Here is a 21,211-nt window from a genome sequence, read left to right on the forward strand (position 1 = left end):
ATTAACCTCCCAAACTGGTGAAGCTTCTTCGTATCTATGTCTCAATGTTCACTTTTAAACCAACATTTCATTCCTTAATTCTTTCACCGTTTACATCTTTCTCTGTCCTTTAGCAGCTTCTGCTCTGCACCTCTTTTCTGAGTTGCTGTTTTTCATAGAAACGCTGTAATTTTACTCTGTTGTATAGGTGACTTAACTGAGTCCATGATTTCTGCAGTGAATATGCTTATATAGGCCTATAAAGCAACGTTCAAAATTTTGCCACCATTCCCATTTTAGGATGAAGCATTAGTGACAGAGATCACTTGAGATGTTTTCATAATCTTGCATAATAATTTGTATAGCCTCAAGCATGAAAAACCTATGAAAACTATAAAACTATACGGCAATTTTAATAGAAACACATCAGTTTTTATTAATTCCAGAGAAGTTAGTTTTTGACAGCATTTCAGAGAGAGCCAACACGAGACTAGTGTTTTATTTAGTATTACAATATGGCTAGTTAGTGTTACGACAGGAAAACCTACTTTGGTGCCAAAGGGATGGCTAGCCGTGAAAATGGATGGAAGTCAAGACACTGACGTCTTACAGCTGTTCTAGCGTTTCCAGGCTGTTGAAGGTGAGGAAGGAAATAGCACCACTGCCAATTGTGATCTAAGGAACTCCAGTCTCAGAGAAAGCCATACAAAATATTACAAAGAAGCTAAAAGTCTTAACACAATCCCATTCTCCAGGAAGTCTTGTCTGTACCATCCAGTAGGAGGGAGGAATCCTGGTTCTGTTCCTTCTGGAACATGTTCCCTTGTCACGTTAACTTTTTGATAGCTTCAATCCACTCAGCTCGCTCAGCCTTGCTGCTGGCCTGGATATAATAGTGTGTGTCATCCTTGGTAATCACTTTGAAGAGATTCCCCTGGACATTTCCTTTAACCCCTAGGCAGAAGAAAAATCAGTGAGTAGATATCCATGTCTGCTTTCAGCTAGAAGTCATCTGAACCACAAACAAAAATAAACATAATGAAGTATTTCTTAAATACCAATGCATGTGGTTAGGAAATCCCATCAGATGCCCACTTTCCTCATTTCCTCCTTTTCATTCCCCATCCCTCACCTGTGCCCTGGCCTGCTCCCTGCACTAACCACAGATCTACAGTTCCATTCACATCCAAGAATCCAATACGTGGGGCAGCCCGAGTGGCTCAAGCAGTTTAGCACTCCCCTCGGCCCAGGGCGTGATCCTGGAGACCTGGGATCGAGTCCCGCATTGGGATCCCTGCATGGAGCCTGCTTCTCCCTCTGCCTGTGTCTGTGCCCCTCTCTCTTCCTCTCTCTCTCTCTCTCTTTGTGTCTCTCATGAATAAGTAAATAAAAAATCTTAAAAAATAATCCAACACGTTTATGCTAAAAGTAGACAGATTTGGGATTGGACTTTAACTTCTTTGAACCTCAATTTCCACATCCATAAAATGGGAATAATACACTGTTTTCTTAGCTGCCTGTTGTGAGGTTAGTGTGTTAATAGATACTAAAGTGTGTTGCTAACCTTTAAATACCGTGTAGGCTACTATTCTAAGGTGAATGTTTATTTGCCAGTAAGCACAGAAACAGGAAAGCATACAAGAGACAAGGATTTATTTAGTTGTGTTGTTAAAACACTAAGAACAGGGCAGCCCAGGTGGCTCGATGGTTTGGTGCAGCCTTCGGCCCGGGGCCTTTTCCTGGGGACCCGGAATCGAGTCCCGAGTCAAGCTCCCTGCATGGAGCCTGCTTCTCCCTCTGCCTGTGTCTCTGCCTCCCTCTATCTGCCTCTCATGAATAAATAAAATCTTTAAAAAAAAAAAAAAAACACTAAGAACACCCCATATGCCCTTTTCCCTAATTCTGAAATTGGCTCCAAAACCCACACTATTCATCATCTCCTGAGACCTACTCAGCCCCCACAGCTCAGTCCACCAGCAGATCACTGAGAGTGCGGCCAGGAGGAGCCCAAGGCCAGTTGCACCTTACCAGTGGGAACTCCATTATCCTCCAGAGCAGACACGAGTGAACCACGAAGAGAAAATCCACCCACTGGCCGGTTCTCCTCCTGCAGCAGAAAGAATTCCTGATTAGGCAAAGTGTGAATGCACAAAAAGGAAAAAGGAGTTGCACTCTTGCCCTGTAACCACCCTTGGGCCCGCTAAAGAAGTCAGTGAGAGTCCTCTGTAATAGAAGATGAAGCTGAATTAGGACATCATGTGGTTGTGTTACATGCACCAGTAACAAGTCTGGGCTCTGTCTCACTGCTAGCAGCGGCAGGGCAAGGCCACACCCCACCCTGACCCACTGGCCTCTGTTGGCCGGCAAGGTCCCCGAGGGCTCCTTCTCACTCCTTGCAGTGCTCTCCCCTAGGGCTGGGATTCCTGACTGAAACTTGGAATGAAAAAAAAAAAAAACTGAATGAAAATCATACATCTACCAAGACAAGGCCGAACAGGCCAGCTAAAAGGCCCTTTATCTTTGCTTTTGACTGTTATTAGATCAACTCCTCATACAATAATACATACTTATTATCCAAAACTCAGAGTAGCAATTCTTCAATTGATTAGAAAACAAGAAAATCCGTAAATTATGGCTTAAACAGTACATGGTAAAAGAAACTTTCCACAACATCGGTGGGGACAAAAAAAAAATGTTGGGGGCAGAATTCATGGGATTTCCGCACAGAAAGGAGCAAAGCGGCTGGGGAGCATCAGTTAGGAGTCTCCTTATCAGCCCACCCCACCCTTCCAGCCACACAGAAAGCTTTGCAGAAACTAAAAAATGCTTTGCTCTCAAAATAATGATAACCCTCTGGGCGGGCAACAACGTGCTGAAAGAGAGAAACGACCAGACCATTGAGTAGAGCTTGTATTGTGGAAGCGAGGGGACGGATGCCAGGAGAGAGGCAGGAAGTACAACCAGCTGCTGGTTGAGCTCGGGAGAGAAGGGACTGAAGCCTTACACACGGCCACCAAGTGAACATGTGGCACTCACTTTGGAAGGGTCATAGTAATGCAGGAAAGCCGGATCCTTCCTCAGCACAAAGCGCCGCACCTTCCAGTTTTTCCTCTTGTGCCCCTGAGGCAAAGAAAGGGTTCAAGGTTCACCTGTGACAGCTCTGCTGTTTCCTCCCATGTCCCTGCATCTAATGCCCCAGACAGCTTGCTATAGTGGACTACTTTCTGGAACGAGTCCGCCAGAGACCCAAGGATTGCCACTGCAATGGCAATGTCTATTGCCGTGAATGTCCCTGCTCAGAGACATTTTAGCAAAAATACTGTCACCGTTCGTTGAGTTGACAGAAGCAAAGAGGGTCAGCATGGAAGGAAAAGGGGAGCATTACCCAGACCGGCAGTCAGGGTGTAGGGAGGATGGGAGGCAGCAGGTGTCAAGTGGACTAAGAACTCACAGGCAAACCTAAACCCAAGGGCACCAACTTTGAAGTGTCAAAATCAGACCCAGTTGCATGTATTTATGCACATACATAGAAATTCTGCACCAGAAAAAGTAAGAAATGATCAATTACATGTTAAAGTCCAAATGTATAAAATATTGATGTGTATGACTCTCTGGCTTCACCCCCAAGATCCCAAAGCTTCCTTAACCCTCCAGCCTGGAACATCCAGAGTCCCTCCCGCACCCTACTGGTGGCCTTCCAGGTACTTGCTACTTCCCCTCACTAGGCTCACATCAGGCCTCGGAGGCGGGCCCTTTGGGGCAAATAGGCAGCCGCACACATGGTAAATAATCTAAGAGTAGATGGGGATCCCAATATGCAAGAACCAGGTGACAAGAGCAATGCGTGCCCCAAGTAACAATGGGAATGGCACTGAGCACCATGTGTCCATTGTACAGACGTGCACATTCACACGGTGTGTAGGATACGCACAAACACGAGGCATGTGCAGAAGGTCTGCTCACACTTCATGGGCTTGGACGTGATACTTTGTTCACAGGACAGCCTGTGTGTCAGATGTGCCTGGAACAGGGATACTCCCCCAGACACGGTTAGGAGTAGGGGCCACAGTCCATTTTTAAACACTGACTTCACACTACAGGATTTCATCTTCAATCTACTGAAGTAGGTGGAGAAAAGTATTATTTTTTTTTTGTTCAAAAAGTGCATCAGGAAGGTGTGCAGCATCCCACAGAGGAAGGCAGAGACCCCAGGAAGCGTCAGGGAGCTGAAGGCCAGCAAATGCAAAACACCAACCCATAAGCAATGCCCTTCCAGAAGAGTGCATGCCCTGGGCAGGGCTGCAGACGTTTCCTAGTATTGTGATAACAACTTGTGTGTACTTTTATTCTATTCAGAATAAATAGATCTCTGTGTCTGGGTGTGTGTGTGTGTGTGTGTGTGTGTGTGTGTGTGTGTGAGAGAGAGAGAGAGAGAGAGAGAGAGAGAGAACCGGCATGCTCATGCCTCCTGATTTGCTCCCTGCAGCTGCCACCAGCTCCTGCTGTAGCAGATTCTGCTGGTAAGTAGCGCCTGCCCTCTCGCCCTTCCCACCCTTTGGGGACATCCTGTCCATCTCCTGCCTCTCCAAGGCAGGCATACCTGCTTGGCCAGATAGCCTTGTTTGACCACTGTGCCACTTAACTCCATGGTGCTGAGACTCATTTCTTCCTTGGAGCTTATTTTCTTCTTATAACTCTCAGCCTAGTGAGAAAGGAAAAAACGGACTTTGTTACCAAAAAGTCCCAGTTCTAGACTCTGGGGGCAACCACAGGGGAAAACAAAAATTCTCAATACAGAAAGCTCATTCCACCTGGGGTAAAGGGGTGCCCAAGCCCTAGACCTTCGCCCACAAATGTGGACCCCTGGCCCTCACTCTTTTGCATCCTCCTTCCCTGACCCAGTGACAAGAGGAACTCCCTCCCTAACTTACGAAGGTGTACAGGGCTGTGGAGTCATCCAGGAACTGCTCGGCCAGATCTCCAGAGCGAATGGCTCCCATGCTTCGGACACCTACCGGCCTAAGAAAGTTCTCTTCCATGAGCATGGAGGCCAGGGTCACGGCCTCCAGACGGTTGGCAGAAAAGTTGTTGGAGATGAGCCAGTCTACCAGAGAGGAGCCTGCATTGGGGCAAGGGCAGCACAAGTCAGATGACAGGCTACAGATTAGCCTCCCTGGGGGTACTTGACTGTGACCTCATTGACTTTAACCTCCTGGGCAGCCTTGGGCTGGACTCAAAAGCCAACCGAAGGCCCACCCACATGTGGCCATCTCAGACCAGCCAGTTGGCCGGAGGCAGCTCTGGCCTCAACATAGGAGGTCAAGCATGAGTCCCAGGTCACCATGCTCTGGTTTCCACTGGCCACCCCAGCCCCCAAGAGGGGAGGTTCACCTATGAAGGTCTTTTTGTAGGTGCTTCCCTGCTCCATGTTGGGGCTTGGCCGGATTCCACTGCTGCTGTCATGCATCTTGTCCACAATACGACTACACAAAAGGAAGGCAAAGGAGAGGGAACCCTCATCGCACCAATGCATATGAGGGAGGGTCCAAGGAGCAAGGTATAAAGGTATAAAGCAAGGAGCAACCGGTGTGATACATGTTACAAAGCAAGAGGAGTATTCTGGGATGCATCAGAATTTGAGAAGTAGGATTTCATTTCTATGTGAGACAGGTATTCCTTTTGTAGTACAATTAAAGAGCTGTGTGACTTTTCATTTTAAAGCAAATGAATGTACAATAAAAGACTTCAGGGCCTGGCACGGAGCTCTCTGGGAGCCCAGAAGTGGACTCGTCCTGTGTCTTTGACAGTTCTGCTATCTTGGAGGTTAGGGAGTGTTTCCTACAGATGTAACCGTTTCCATGACAGAACTCCTTCATCCCTCCTTTAGCATACTGCCTCTACCAATGACCTGTTTTCTGTTCTGTGAGATGATTCTGGCCACCAGTAGAAAATCTTTTCTCATTTTCTATCTATGTCCTTGAGTTGGAAAGCACTTGAGATGAGATCTTCTTTATTCACATTTGTGTCTCCTGAACAGCCAGGGCATATAGGGAATGCAGTAGGCACTCTGTAACTGCTGCCTGAATGGATGGATAGGAACCTCACCAAGCAAGAATGCAGCTGCTGCCTAAACACATCCTTCTTGCCACCCAGGCTGCAAACCAGACCAATGATTTGGCAAGTGGAGATCCCTGGGGGGCTGTGACATAGCCTGGGGCACCTTGGCTGAAACTGGAGGGAGGGTTTCAGACACCGAAGTGGGCAAAAGCAGCAGAGGCCCTGAGAGGTTACTGGGAGCAGGGCAGCCAGGTAGGCCGGAAGGCCCTGAAGCACGATGGTGTACCGGACAGGCCCGTGGAGCAACATCAGAGCCCCACTCCCTGCGTCCCACAGACAGAAGAGGTCGCAGCAAAGCCAGGCAGGGTGAGGGGTGGCGGGGCTAGGCACTCACTGTAGGCTGATGTGAGGGGGCAACTTGAAGGAGTTTCTCAAAACGTGGAGTTGCTGGACTTTCCCCGGTTGCCCGGCGTGGATAGCCCCCGTGATCTCAAAGGCCCAGGCGTCCCTCTCTTCTCGAGAACAGGCCTCCAGGAAGTACTCAGTGGATGTTTGAGTCTTCAGCTTAATGAGGAGCTGCGGGAAGAGATAGCCGGTCACACCAGCACACACAGACCCGCAGGCAAGGGCAGCAAAGACGACAGGGCCACAGCAAACCCAGGACACGGAGGCCCAGCGGCTGCCAAAGGCCCAACCCCTCCACCGCGTCCCAGGGAGTGGTCTTCAAAGATTCCCCTGGCATATCTCAAGCAGCAGGGAGCTCTCCACCTCAAAAGGTAAGCTTTCCCTCTGGCACAGACTATTGAGCACAGGGACTGCTTCTGGGCACTCTGCCTCCCCGCTTCCAATTCGCCTTCTAGAACCACAGAGACTAACCTGACCTCCCATAACGGCCGCTGTGCTGAAGTGGGAGATGCACTGGCTTTCAAGTCAGGCTGATGGGAATGCAAGTCCCAGCTCTGCCACTTAGCTACAGATGCTTGGGCACAGGAAGCAACACCGCCGGGACTTACTTTCTTCATCTGTCATGTGGGGGTACGAACAGCTACCTCAGAGGCACTGTTCGCTAAGCTCCCTTCAGCGCTCTTTCCTTTAGTCTCAGCATTTCCAGTCTCTCACACACTTCTCATAGGATATGGTTTCATCTCTTAACTGGTTCATGCTCTGCTACATGTTCTGCAGTTGGTCAACATTCTCATAAGCTAGGACCCCGGGAATGGAACCTGCTGCCCCAGGAAAGCTTTGAGGGATACAGGGTGGCAGGATCTGACTCAGTAGACTCACACTCTGTGCAGTCAGCTGAGAGTCTTTTTTAAAAAAGATTTTATTTATTTATTCATTAGAGACACAGAGAGAAAGAGGCAGAGACAGAGGGAGAGGGAGAAGCAGGCTCCATGCAGGGAGCCCAATGTAGGACTCGATCCTGGGATCCCAGGATCACAACCCGAGCCAAAGACAGACACTCAACCACTGAGCCACCCAGGTGCCCAGGTGAGAGTCTTTTTGATGTAGGCTGCATCTCCTCCATTCTTTAAATGTGCAGAGGGTTTGTTTTTTGTTTGTTTTTTTTTTTTACCTTTGTAGGATTTGGATGTTGACCCTATTAAATGTCATCCAAGTAAACTGGACCTGCCACTTCTGTTGGAAAACAGGTGCATTGTTTCATTACCATTCTGTTTTCTAATATATTAGTTCCCAACTTCCTTTGCTTGCAAACTTAATATCCCTCCTCTCAACTAACAACAAAAATGATGTTAAGACAGGGCACCTGGGTGGCTTAGTCAGTTAAGTGTCTGTCTTTGGCTCAGGTCATGATCCCAGGGTCCTGGGATTGAGCCCCATGTCAGGCTCCCTGCTAAACCCTTTTCCCTCTCCCTCTGCCTGCGGTTCCTCCTGCTTGTGCGCTCTCTCTCTCTCTGTCAAATAAATAAACTTTTTTAAAAATGGTGATAAAGACAAGACAGGCTCACAGTCTCAAAGAATACCATGAGGCTGTTCCTCCAAGTGACACTGACTCACTCATTAGCATTGTGGGAGAACAAAATCAACTTTCTGTTGGCAGTCAACATTTTAATGAAAGAATTTTAGGAAAGACTATAAAATTCCATGTGAAATCCACACATACTCTTATATAGCTTACTTAATTTAAATATATACACACACATATACTTTATAACTTGTTCTTAGTGAACCTATGGGCTCCTCGTGACCTCTTCCAGCTCAAGGACTCGTGAACCAGGCAGATGACAGACAATCTGAGAATTAACAGGAAGCTCACAACTCCAATTAGCAAATTTAACTTGTTTCCTTTTTTTAAGATTTTATTTATTTATTCATGACAGACAGAGACAGTGAGAGAGGCAGAGACACAAGCAGAGGGAGAAGCAGGCTCCATGCAGGGAGCCGGATGTGGGACTTGATCCCGGGTCCCCAGGATCACGCCCTGGGCCAAAGGTGGTGCTAAATCGCTGAGCCACCCAGGGATCCCCAACTTGTTTCCTTTTTTGAAAGTTTTTGTATCTCCAGCCCATTCTACCAACACTTTCCCTGTCTACTGTTCCTTAATAATTATTAAGGGGCATCGGGTCAAGAAGTTAACCTATAAATTCTGGGGTGTTGTTGAGAACTAGAGTCTTAAATTCACTTAGAAAAGTAGGGGTTTTCCTCTTAAAATCATCTCACTTATCTGTAAATTTGTCTTCCTTCTTAAACATGAATCCAGCAAACATTTGCTAATCGTCTGCCATGTGTCCATAGTGTTTGGTCTTGTGATGCTACAAGGAGGAAGATGTAGCCCCAGTCTGCCCAGCCGGGGCATTCTCCAGCAGCCTTGCCAGTACCCAACAGAACACTACCTGGCCTGACTTTTCCCTCTTAATCAGCAGCACCTATAGGTTGGCAATGGAAATTGTAAACGGACATTTCATATTTGCAGCCTCCTAGGCTGGAATGACACTCAACACCTACCTCTCCTTTGTCCTCAAATTCCAGTCATGTCCTGTGGACATATCATAATGTTTTCTTGTGCTCCCCCTACTTCTTGCCCTATTTCATGCCTCGTTATTTTAATAGCTCCTTTTGTTTTCTTGAGAAAGATTCAAAACTACAAAAGAGTACAGAGGTTAACAAAACAAATACCGGGAAAACCACCACCCAGAGTAGACTGTGTGAATATTTTCTTGTAATCAGAAGGCTTGTCAATTGATCTAGAAGAGTCAAAGAAGAAAAACATGGTAAGAAAGAAGAAAAAGAAAAAGAAAAAAAGAAAGAAGAGAAAGGTGGGTCGCCTGGCTGGCTCAGTCGATAGAGCGTGTGACTCTTGATCTCAGGGTTGTGAATTCGAGCCCCACACAAAGAATACTTTAAAAAAGAAAAAAAGGAAAGAAGAACGTGTAAGACCCTTCTTTATGGATCTAATAACTTATTAGGAACAGAGCGTAGTTCCTCATTTTAGTCCTTCTAAGAGCGTTTTCACCCATCCATTCTCTCACTCAGGACCTTCAACAACTCCGCATTTCCTCCGTCTGGCGCCAGCCAACCTCCCATTGCTCCCTCTGTGAACATTCCCCTTTGGCCACAGGGGCCATTGTTATCTCCAAATCTATCCCTGTCTCCCCTCACATTTACTCAAGACTTTCCACCTGCCCAGAACGTCTGCCTCTCTCCTCTTTCAGATCTTTGCCAAATCTCTATTCCTCCCAATGCTGTACCTGACTCAGAGCCCATAATTACATCTTCCTCCTCCTCGGGAATACAGTGTTCTCTACAGCTAATTATGTTTGTGCCAACATTTGGAATTCGGAATGTTTTTTAATTAACCACTTGCTTTCATAATAAGATTAATAACTCAAGGAAAAACGCTCTTACCACTTTCTCCCTTGACTCCTGCAAGCCTAGCAGATTTCTCTGCTCCTGACGGGCCCTCCAAAAATGACTAATTCAGATATTTTTTTGACGATAGGGTTGAAACTGCACCTGACTTTAGGAACACATACCCCCCTCAAGGGGATGAAAGCCACCATATTAAATTCCAAGGAAGCACTAATTGCTCCCATTTGTGTAGTGCTCCTAGCCCACAAAGTGCTTCGACAGACCATTAGCCTCTCATGATCCTCGGCACAATCATGGGAGCTATCAAGGTGTCATGAACTTACCCCATTTTATAGATGAGGAACTAAGGCTCAGAGAGGTTCAATTACTTGCCCAACATCACACATCTGGTACGTAATGCAGCGGGACTTCAATTTAGGTTTCTCAATGATAACTCAGCTCTTCACCCACACCACCCTCACCAAAGAGGCCAGAGGTGGGAGGGTCCAAGGCAGGGGAACAAGGGCCTTCACTTACCGGTCGGTTTTCATACTCCAGGCAGGGGCAGGTGATGGTGCAGCCATCCAAAAGGATCCGGCCCTTGGGAGGGGTCACCTTCCGACCCCCATCAAGCTTGTAGTACAGCAATGTGTTCTGCCGAAGGATGAACCATCGCGCCTTCCAGTTGTGGACAATGTGACCCTGAGGACGGACAGGAGAGCCCTGCAGTGAGGCAGCTGAGGGGACAACACTGAGTTCGGGGAGAGGTATCTGTCCTATGGCACAGGTATCCAGACTGTGCCATGCCATCTACTGTTCAAAAAGGAGACAGCATTATCTTTTTTTTAAAAACCTCATTTTATTTTTTTTTTAATTTTAAAATAATTTCAATTCAGCGTAAAGCTGAAGAATAGTAATAAAGAACTTTCTTTTACAGAATCGTGTAAGAGTAAATTTTGAACATGATGTTCCATCACTTCTGAGTATTTCATGTGTGTCTGCTACAAAAAAAGGGGTGAGGGGAATATTTCCAACATAACCACCACGCAACCATAAACATCAGGAAATTTCCAATAATGTTATTTTCATCGATTCCACAACCCCCATCCAAGTCTCCCCAACTGCCCCAATAGTGTCCTTAATAGCCAAAGGATCCAGTTCAAAATCATACCTTTTATTTTCATTTTCATGAAAATAGCATTATCTGTCTGGATCTCCTTATCAACTCTTTTGAGTATGTAACAAACGTCCTTGGCATTGACCTTCCAGTTCCCAGTTGACCTTTTCTGCGATTATAAACCTTGAAAGAAACTGCAAAGTAACGCAGAAAAGAAAGTCCTATCACTGGGAGACAGCCATTGCTAACACTGTGTTTTCCTAAAGTCTTTTTTTCCTCTTAGTTTTTACTTTCTGGTATTTAAAAAAATCAAGACCATGTTACATATAGTTTTATTATCTAGTTTTTGTTTCGTTGAGCTTTGCAGAGCATCTTCTCACGCCAATATATTTCTTTGAAATATGTTTTTTAATAAGCACAAGGTAGATGCAACATTTAGTTGTCAATCTGCTGTTTGTAACTGAGGTTGTTTGTTTTTTTCACTGTTATAAACAATTCTGCAGTAAATATCCTTGCACATAAATTCTTATCTGCATCTCAGATTTTTTTTCCCTTAGGATATATTCCTAGAAAGAATATTACTAGTCAAAGGATGTGAGCAATTTATAAAGTTGAAGCCACAGTCTAACAGTGCTAAGGACCCTAATAATCTTGCTAAGGGGCAAGCCTAAAAGGCAGGGTATTTTGGGGGGGGGGGGGTTCTCGGGTGAGCCATAGAGCCAATGGACAGGATAGTCAGGTAAAGGCAAAGAGACAGATCAACAGATGAGGGAATGTCTACTGAGGAATCAAAAAAGAATGGGTTTAGTATACACTTATTTAAACAACTTTCCTGGCATATTTCTCAGAGCAGAGCCCAATAAGGATTAGATTCTAACTAAGAGAGATGCACTTTATCTGAATCAGAGACCATTTCCCCAATTCCCTCATTTCCTTACATTTCCTAGCATTTATTAATTTCAAAGGCTCCTTGAGTTCGCCTATCTGTGGTATTGTGATTGCTCAGTGATTCTAAGTGCTGTTAGGGAACCAAAAGTTGTAGAAGGAGTTGACTGAGCAAGCACTGGGCTGTGCCCAAACAGAATTTACTACGGCAGCTAAATAGAACTTCTAACCACGTTAATCTGACAAGAGTTTATTAACATGTCTAAGTGCTATCACACTGCCTGGTGATCAAGCTGTTCATGTGAGATGACTTTCATAGTCAAGTTGAATTTTACATTTTTTGCTCTCTCCACTCTGTCCCATACTTAGGATCGGCATGTAACACGACGGTTGACAGCAGATGTTTTCTTGACGTGGGCAGATGTGTTTAAAGAAACAAAAAAGATTTGTCTCTGACTCCTCAGCAACAGGGGTTCTCTACTGCTCTCCACGTGGCCCAAGCTCAGGCCCTCTTTCTCGATGACCTTGTACCGAGGGGCTCCTGGACCAGCATTAGCAGTCAATTGCTGGCTCAAAAGATTGTGTACAGGGGATTCCTGGGTGGCTCAGCAGTTTGGTGCCTGCCTTCGGCCCAGCGTGTGATGCTGGGGACCTGGGATCGAGTCCCACATCAGGCTTCCTACATGAAGCCTGCTTCTCCTGTCTGTGTCTCTGCCTCTCTCTCTGTGTGTGTCTCTCATGAATAAATAAATAAAATCTTAAAAAAAAAAAAAAAAGATTGTGTACAGGAAGAATGCAATCCTGGCTGATGAGGGCAAAATAATCTTAAACCTTAGGACACAAGTGTTATGGACTAATTTATGTCCCCCTTGGCACACACACATTCATATATTAAAGCCCTAACTCCCACTTGATGGGATGAACACTGGGTGTTATATGTTGGCAAACTGAATTTAAATAAAATATTTTGAAAAAAAATAAAGCCCTCACTCCTAATGTTGACTGTATGTGAAGTTAGGGCTTTAAAGAAGTGATTAGGTTAAAATGAGGTCATGAAGTGGGCCCTAACCTAATCTGACAGGGGGTACTTAAAAGAAAAGGACACTCAGGGCAGTCTGGGTGGCTCAGCGGTTTAGTGCTGCCTTTGGCCCAGGGCATGATCCTGGAGACCAGGGATCTAGTCCCATGCCGGGCTCCCTGCATGGAGCCTGCTTCTCCCTCTGCCTCTCTTTCTCTCTGTGTGTCTCTCATGAATAAATAAATAAAATCTTAAAAAAAAAAAAAAAGAAAAAGAAAGGACACTCAGACATACAGAGAGACATCGGGGAGGCATATGCACAGAGGAAAGACCACCTGAGCACACAGCAAGAAGGTGCCCATCTGCAAGCTGTGAAGAGAGGCCTCAGGAGAAACCAAATCTGCTGACAACTTGACCTTGTACCCTACCTCCAGAACTGCGAGAAAATAAATCTCTGTTTAAGCCATCTTGTCTGCAGTACTTTTGTTCCAGTAGCTCTAGCAAACTAAAACAACAAGGAGAGGAGAAATGGGGGCTTGGAGATGTTAGAGAGAAAAGTGTCACAAACAGATATTGAACAGAACAAACCAATACGGAGAATCTGTTCTTTTCTGGACAAAACACTACATTTTCCAGAATCCCTGCCACAAAGGTAACAGGTAGGTGACTAAGTTGCTGCCACTTCCAGGCATGGGGAACTGATGCATATTTGGCAGCCACCAAACAGAGGGAAATGGGGATTTCTGGCAAGAACAGTGTTGGTAGAACAGATTCTTCTGACACCCAGTCCCCAGAGCTATCAGGGACAAATGGCAAATAATGTCAGCAGTGATGTTTCCACTAGAAATGGCTGGTGGTGCTGTTGGGTATTTTTGCCGGGCTACATTGTCCCTGGCTGTATAGCATCCTAGGTAGGTTCTCTGGCCCTCCCAAGTATTCCTGAGGTACTTAGTAATTAATATTCCTCCATGAAATCCCCTTCTGTTCAAACTCACTACAATGGAATGTGTTTAAGAGCAACTACGAATCCTGCCAGCGAAGGAGAGAGGTCTGAGGAGAAAGGCTAATGAGCAAGGATTTACTGTGTAGGTAGAAACCCTGAAGAAGCTGGTGACCCTCATAAAAAACGTTCAAATTCTTTGACCCAATAATTCCACTTCCAGGGATGTGTGCTGAGTAAATCATCCAGGATATGGAAAAGGTTTTATGTATTGAGACACTTTGGATCATTGCTTACAATAAAATAATACAAAATACTCTGTGTAACAATACCATGCCCACTGTGGCTGCAGCGGAGGGATTCCAATCCCAACAGATGGCAGGAAAGGTAACTGGTGGAGCCCTCAAAATCAAACCCAGCACTCTGAGCCACCAAGAAGCAGAGCGCCCATAGTCTTTGAACCAGGCAAAGCACTTTTACTTATGTTTTTTCATGTGATACCTAAATATAACTCTAGTAGTTATTTTGGAAAATTCCTGAAGGGATACCTCAAGAGAGTTAATAATTATCATCTCTAAGGACTAAGACTGGAAACAGGGCAACAGGAATGAAAACTTATGGGGCAAAAAAAAAAAAAAAAAAAAAAACTTATGGGGCACCTGGATCAGTCAGTTAAGTGTCTGCCTTCAGCTCTGGTCAGGATCCCAGGGTCCGGGGACTGAGCCCTGCATCAGGCTCCCTGCTGAGCGAACGTGCTTCTGCCTCTCACTCTGTATACACGCACTCTCTCTCTAATGAATAAATAAAATCTTAGAAAAAAAGAATAAAAACTTATTTTTCAATTTACAGCCTTGAATACTTTTCTAGCTTTTTAAAAAATTCATAAGCATGTACTATTTTTACAATGGAAAATGAACTGAAAGTCAAATAAACTAAAATCCTGATGAGACGACTAGGGAAATCGTTCATTCATTTATCTATTCATTCAACAATCAATGACTAACGACTACTGCACCAAGCACTGTGCTGGCAGCAGGGAGACAAGGATGAGTAAGATTCTGACCTAAGACAGTGGAGGAGACAGACAATGGTGCCAGCTAGTGTGATAAGTTCTAGGACAGATGATTGGTGGGGTTCTCCGGGACCCCACCTTCTGATATTCACACCCTTATATAGCTTCTTCCCACATGGTATAAGGGTTGGTCCATGTGACCAAGAGACTATGGCAGAGTGATTATTTGTTGGTTCTGACCTTAGGTTAAAAAAGACCCTGTAGCTTCAGTCTTGGTGTCATATTCTCTCTCTCTCTCTCTTTCTCTCTCTCTCTCCCCCATGTATTCCAGGAAAGCTAGCTGCCACATCATGACCAGCCCCTACACAGAGGTAAGGAACCCAAGGCTTCCAGCCAGCAGCCAGACGAGTTGCAATTGGATTCTATAGCCAGTCAAGCCCTCAGAAGACTGCCACACTGGGCAACATTTTGGCTAGAACCTCATGGGAGATTTGAATCTTGCAGCTAAGATGTTCCTGAACAACCTGCCCCTTGGAAACTGTGTGAGATAAATGTTTGTTGTTTTAAGATGTTAAACTTTGGGATGATGATTACAGAACAGAGAAATAATATATATCACAATGCAAACCCCAAAAAGCAGCTCAATGGAGGAGGAAACTCAAAAGAGTGTGAGTGGGGTGACATAGGCTCTCTGAAGAGCTGATGCTAGGGCTGAATCTGGGAAGTTATGTGGAGTTGGCTATGTCAGGAAGGCAGGGAAGGGAGAGCTTGAATCACTTCCACTTTTGAGAAACTCCAAGTGGTTCTATATGGATTAGGCTCAGAGGCCTGTGGGCAAAGCCCAGAGGAAGTGACGCGGGTCCAGTTAACCAACAGGTTCCATGTTGTAAAGTTGATCTTTATACTGTGGCCAGAGAGGAGTCCTTGAAGAGTTTTAACTAGAAAGATGACGAAAAGCTTAGCTTCTCATGTTTAAAATATCACCCTGACCACACTGTGCCAGAACAGCTGAACGAAGCAGGCCAGACTACAGCAGGCAGCTCACTTGGAGGCTGCAGTAATAATCCACAAAATGGAAGGAGAACACCATTATCCCTGGTCTACAGATAAACACGCCATGCTCAGAGGAAACAAGGAACTGGTTCAAAGCCACCAGGTAAAGGGAGTCAGAGGCCAAAACCACAGTAGTATAGCTGAAAAATATCCGAGGCCTCGCTCTACCCAGGCAGTTTCTCCCTCTCCGGGCTCCTTATCTGCAAGTAACTGGCTGAGGCCAGAGGCCTGCTAGACCACAAGTGATTTAGGGTCCCTAGGACCCCTGTGGAGGAAGGAGGGGAGTCCATAAACTGGGATAGCAATCCACAGCTGGGCTTAAGAGGCACAGAATGTTACAGCAGGAGGGACCTTTGAAAAAGTCCATACAACTCCCTAACTTTAATGGTGAGGAAATTAAGGCCCAGAAAGTTCTTGCCCAAGACCCTAATCCCCAAAGAAGCAGAGATGGTACTTGCTATGGACTGAATTATGTCCCCCTAAAAGATATGTTGAATTCTTAAGCCCTGGCACCTACGAATGTGATCTTATTTGGAAATAGGGTCTTTGCAGATGTAATCAGGATAAGATGATATCATACCGGATTAGGGTGGCCCTAATACTAAGTGGTGTCCTTATACAAAGAGAATTTGGATACTGAGGTACACAGGGAGAAGATGGCCATGTGATGATGAAGGCAGAGATTGGAGTGATGTATCCACAAGCCAAGGAATGCTAAGGATTTCCTGCGCAAGGTGATGGTTAACATATATATGTATATATATGTTATATATATTATATCATATATGTTATATATTGTATATATGTATTATATACATACATATATATCTGCCTCTCATTCCTGGCACAGGGATCCTGAAACTCTTGTAATTGCCCTGGTGATAGGAGCATTCTCTATTCTCATGAACTGACTCCGGTGAGCTTCTGGATGAAGGCTGGTCATCGTTAAGAAAAAGCCACATTTAGCAGCTTGGAATTTTCAGTGCCACCCTCATTCTCTTGAGAAGGGAGAAGGGCTGAAAATGAAGTTAATGATCAATCATGCCTATGTGATGAAATCGCCATAAAATACCAAAGTATGGGGTTCAGAGAGCTTCTGGGTTAGTGAATACATGGAGGTACTGAGACTACTGGCATGCCTGGAGAGGACATAGAAGCTCCAAGCCCCTTCCCACATACCTTGCCCTACACAGTTTTTCCAACTGGCTGTTCATCTGTGGCAATTATCATATCCTTTAATAAACTGGCAAGTGTAAGCGTTTCCCTGAGTTCTATGAGCCACCGTAGCAAATTAATTGAAATGGAAAAGGAAGTCACTGGAACATGCACAGGACACCCCACTGGTCAGAAACACAAATGATAACCCGGGCTTGTGACCACTGTCTAAAGTATGGGTAGAGTAGGGTGGAGGTGGTGGAGGGCAATCTTATAGGACTGAGCCCTTAACCTGTGGAATGTGATACTGTCTCCACGTAGTATCAGAATTGAGTTTAACGGCAGGCAATGAGCTGGTGTCACAGAGAATTGTTTGGTGTGGGGGAAAACCTCCATACATTTGGCGACCAGCCCTGTCAGAAAGGAAGTATTCTGTATAAAAGAAAGCAGATACAAAATATAAAGGCATAAATAGGGAAGAACAAGGTTTTTCCCTACATAGGATAGAAAAATCTGGGTTTTTCTTTTACAGCCTCCAAATACCAAAGCAAAAGAGGCAAGGGAGGACTGTCTCCTACGGGTTTCAGAGGAAGTATGGCCCTGCCAACACTTTGATTTCAGACCTCTAGCCTGAAGCCGAACTCCTTCTAGACTTTTATATTCTATGCCTATTTTTTCCTTATTAATGCCTTGTATATTCTTACTCTTTGGGTTATAATATTATAAGCATTTTTTGCAAAACTATAATATACCTAGTCATTTGTGTATGTGTGGGGATATACAGGTAGTTTCCAGGTTTTTCACTACAAAAATAACTTTGTTCATCAAGTTTTAATGGTATTTCCTTGAGATAAAATCCCACAAAGGAAATTTTTAGGCCAAAGCGTGTTAACATTGCCATGTCTTTTTCTAAGAGTGTCATGCCGGGCAGCAAGGCCTGAAGTGCGTCTTTGTAAAGGAAAAGCAATCTTGCCCGTGCTGATCCCGCTTCCTTCCCCCTGGCCCTCCTTTAAAGCTAGGCCAAGTGAGTGCCCTGCATTTTGCCTGGAGCTTTGCTTCTTTCCTGTCTGGGCGAGAGTAAGAGCCAGATCCATCATGCCCCTGCCCGTCTCCGGCTTCACCCTCACCAGTGAGGACTGTTCAGTACTCTGGGCTTCCAGCTCAGGCCATGTCTCCCATTGTAAACCCTCCTAAATCTCTGGAATCCCAAGGCCATAGCTCTGCAAATTCTCCAGCAGGCACAGAAGCTGCTGTTGCCACCAGGAGGAAAAGACGTTAAGGGGGAAGAGGAAAAGCTGAGATAGATCCGTGGGTAGGCGGGGACGGTGAGCTGTGCCTCCGCCCCCTAGGCCAGGTCCCTCACCTTTCAGGAAAGGGTGTGGCTTTCGTTTGCCTCAGGGCCAGCCTCCACACTCCTGTGTTTGGGTTCTGTGGGCTTTTGGGCTAAATCTGTTGACTGTCCTCATCTTCCTGCACCTTGGACTCCCTGAGCCAGCCACCCAGGTCTGGGCAGCCATCCCGAAGAGAACTCACGTCCTTCCTTCCCTCTTTAGCTTTCCTGAGTCTGTATGGTGGTGGTGGTAGGGAACCGTGGGAGGTAACCCCAGGAACAGAGGGAGGCCCCTACAGGGCGAGCTATCTGGACAGTCAACAACACCCTCCAAGCCCCTTGCCCAAGTCACGCTCTTCCTCTCACCTCATGAGCTGCAGGAAAGTGGGAGACTGCAGAAGCCCTGCCACAGGTTGTCTCTCTGGGTGCAGCTGCCTCCACAAACCCAGAGGGACCAGCCTATCGCTCTAATTACAGTGGCTTGGAATTTGGTACCTGCTGTGTCCAGCTTGACCCTTGATCAAGTAGGCATTAGCCTACTACTACTCCTGCTTACAGTTTTGAGCAAACAACACACCCACCCTCCTATATCAAATAATGTGTAACATAACGTGGCTGTACCACCCACTGACCTGAAAGCCATTTGAGACTTCGGGGCCGCTCTGGCCACCAGAGGAGGCAAAGCAGGGGGGAGCCTCTTCATCCATCTCTCTTCATCCATCTCCCTCCCAAAGCTATAATCTCAGTAGAAGAGCCAAAAGGACCGTCCCCAGATTCTATGCTCTGCTTCTATGTCCGTATAAACCCTTAGTGTGAACAACTATGTTCAAAGAACTCTAAAATCTCGAACTTCCTCTTGTTGCTACTCTTTGGCTCATGTTCCACTTGCTCTGTGAGTCCTGCGTCTGTCTGGGCTCTTGCTAGCTGAGGGGAAGGCCTTGCGGGCGTGGGCAGGGACTGAGGACCGAGGGTGCAGTCCCAGAGAGCCCTGGGGCTCTGGGGCAAGTCTCATCCTTCTGCCCCCTCGTCTCCTCACCTGGAATCCAGTGATAACAACACCCACCCTGCGGTGGACAGAACAAGGTGTGGGGTCAACCTTGGTGGGTCTGCGCCTGCTCCGGCACCCATCAGCGTCCTGCACTGCTTCTCCTTGGGGGCGAGGGAAGAACGCGGTGCCCACGTGTGCGCTGCGGGCGCGCGGAGGAGCGCAGGGGCCGGCCGGGCGCGGGGCGGCTGCAGCAGCCGGGAGGGCCGCGGGCGATGCTCTCCGCGGACGGGCGCTGCCGGTGCGTTAACAACACGGTGCTCTCACGCCTTAGTTGTCGCAGCCGGCGCCCGCCTCGGGAGCGCCCCGCACCCCGCAGCACCGGCCTAGCGGGCTGCCCTCGCCCGCGCCCGCGCCCGGCCGCTCTGCTGCACCTGAGCAGGGCGCCCCTCCAACCCCAGCCCGCCCCGGCCGCGCGAGCGGGGGGCGGCCCGGGGGTCCCGAGGGTCCCGGGGGTCCCCAGGGGCCCCGGCGCGCTCACCCTCTTGACCAGGAAGCCCTCCTTGAGCACGCCGTCCTCCATGTCTCCGCGCGCGCCCGCCGGCCTCCAGGTGCGCGGCCCCCGCGCCCGCTGCGCCCGCGCCCGCGCCCGCTGCGCGCAGGGAGCGCCCCGAGCCCGCCCGGGCGACGCCTCCTGGCCCGCGTCCAGGGCCCGCGGCCGCGGGGCCTCCCGGGCAGGAAGTCACGCCCGCTCGGGGCCGCTGGCGCGCTCGCCCCGCCGAGGTGCCCGGGGGTCTGCGGCGGCCGCCCCGGGGCCCAGTCGCCAGCGGCCCGCGCTCCCCGCCCCGCGCTCCCCGCCCCGCGCTCCCCGCCCCGCAGGGCGCCCCATCCCGGGCCCCCGGGCCCCGGCCTCAACCAGCCGCCGGCCTGGCGCTTACCGCGTGGCCCCCCGAGCGATACGGAGCTAAAGGGAACGGAGGCTCGCCAAGAATCCGGAGTCATCCCCGAGCTCAGGCGAAATGCGAGTGGGCAGACTGCATGGACTGGAACCAGGCTAGGAACTTTATCCCGGGCCTCTGGTGGGGACAGAGCAAAGTTCCCATTCGGAAAAAAAAAAAAAAAAAAAAAAGTCACAGGTTTAAAGAAGCAGGCACAGATTGCAGGAGCCCTCTGCCTCCAAAATACACCCTCTCACCCCTCCCACATCCCCCCCTCCAAAAAAAAGCTAGAGCTGGAGATTCCATCATTAGGGGCAAACTTGAAGGAAATGCAAGCAAGTCTATCTAGATACATTGTATTTTAACACGATATTTTTGAAAATCACCAATAATGCAGAAAATCCGGGATGAACAAAGTGATCAAAATTGTAAATGAGGACAACCAATTGGAGCCTGAAACAAAAGGAAACAAAAGTGATACTGATTCTGTCCAGTAACCCTTAGGACACAATCAGCTTGTGTGTTGTTTGCACTGAGTGTGAAAGGCCTGCCCCCTTAGGATTGTTCACCGGGAAGGGGAAAGGCCCCAGATGCCCAGGAGGGAAGCATAGTTTCTGTTGGAACAAAGTACTCCAGGCTGCTTTTCAGAGGCAGCCTGGGGCCAATTCCCAAACCACGATGGGCACTCCCACTGGGAAATGGCCCCCCTTCAGCCTTCTCCCTGACTGACTTCAGATCTCCCAGTGAGTCCAAAAGCAATGGGGCAATCACTCCATTTCAGAATAAACAGAGACTCGCCTTCTGAAGCCAGGTCTGTAGTGCGTGCTAGGTTTTATTTAATGCACAGCAACTCCATTAGGTTAGTTTATTATCCTTTTTTTTTTTTCCCCAGCAAAGGAAACTGAAACTCAAAGCAGTTAAATAACTTGCCC

The 21,211-nt window shown here is 47.4% G+C and overlaps 1 protein-coding gene across 1 annotated transcript; it reads right to left on the reverse strand.

Moving 5' to 3' along the window:
* Window positions 1-389: 389 nt before the first annotated feature.
* PLEK2 (pleckstrin 2) lies at window positions 390-20,011 on the reverse strand. Its single transcript, XM_072761774.1, has 9 exons — window positions 19,883-20,011; window positions 10,384-10,548; window positions 6,431-6,612; window positions 5,371-5,462; window positions 4,911-5,098; window positions 4,580-4,681; window positions 3,016-3,099; window positions 2,008-2,086; window positions 390-933 (listed from the first exon to the last, which is right to left on the reverse strand). Exons 1-9 carry the CDS (start codon window positions 19,922-19,924, stop codon window positions 806-808), a joined length of 1,062 nt encoding a protein of 353 aa, XP_072617875.1. The 5' UTR covers window positions 19,925-20,011; the 3' UTR covers window positions 390-805.
* Window positions 20,012-21,211: the final 1,200 nt, after the last annotated feature.

The sequence above is a fragment of the Vulpes vulpes genome, chromosome 6 (genome assembly GCF_048418805.1).
Source record: "Vulpes vulpes isolate BD-2025 chromosome 6, VulVul3, whole genome shotgun sequence".
NCBI classification, from domain to species: domain Eukaryota; kingdom Metazoa; phylum Chordata; class Mammalia; order Carnivora; family Canidae; genus Vulpes; species Vulpes vulpes.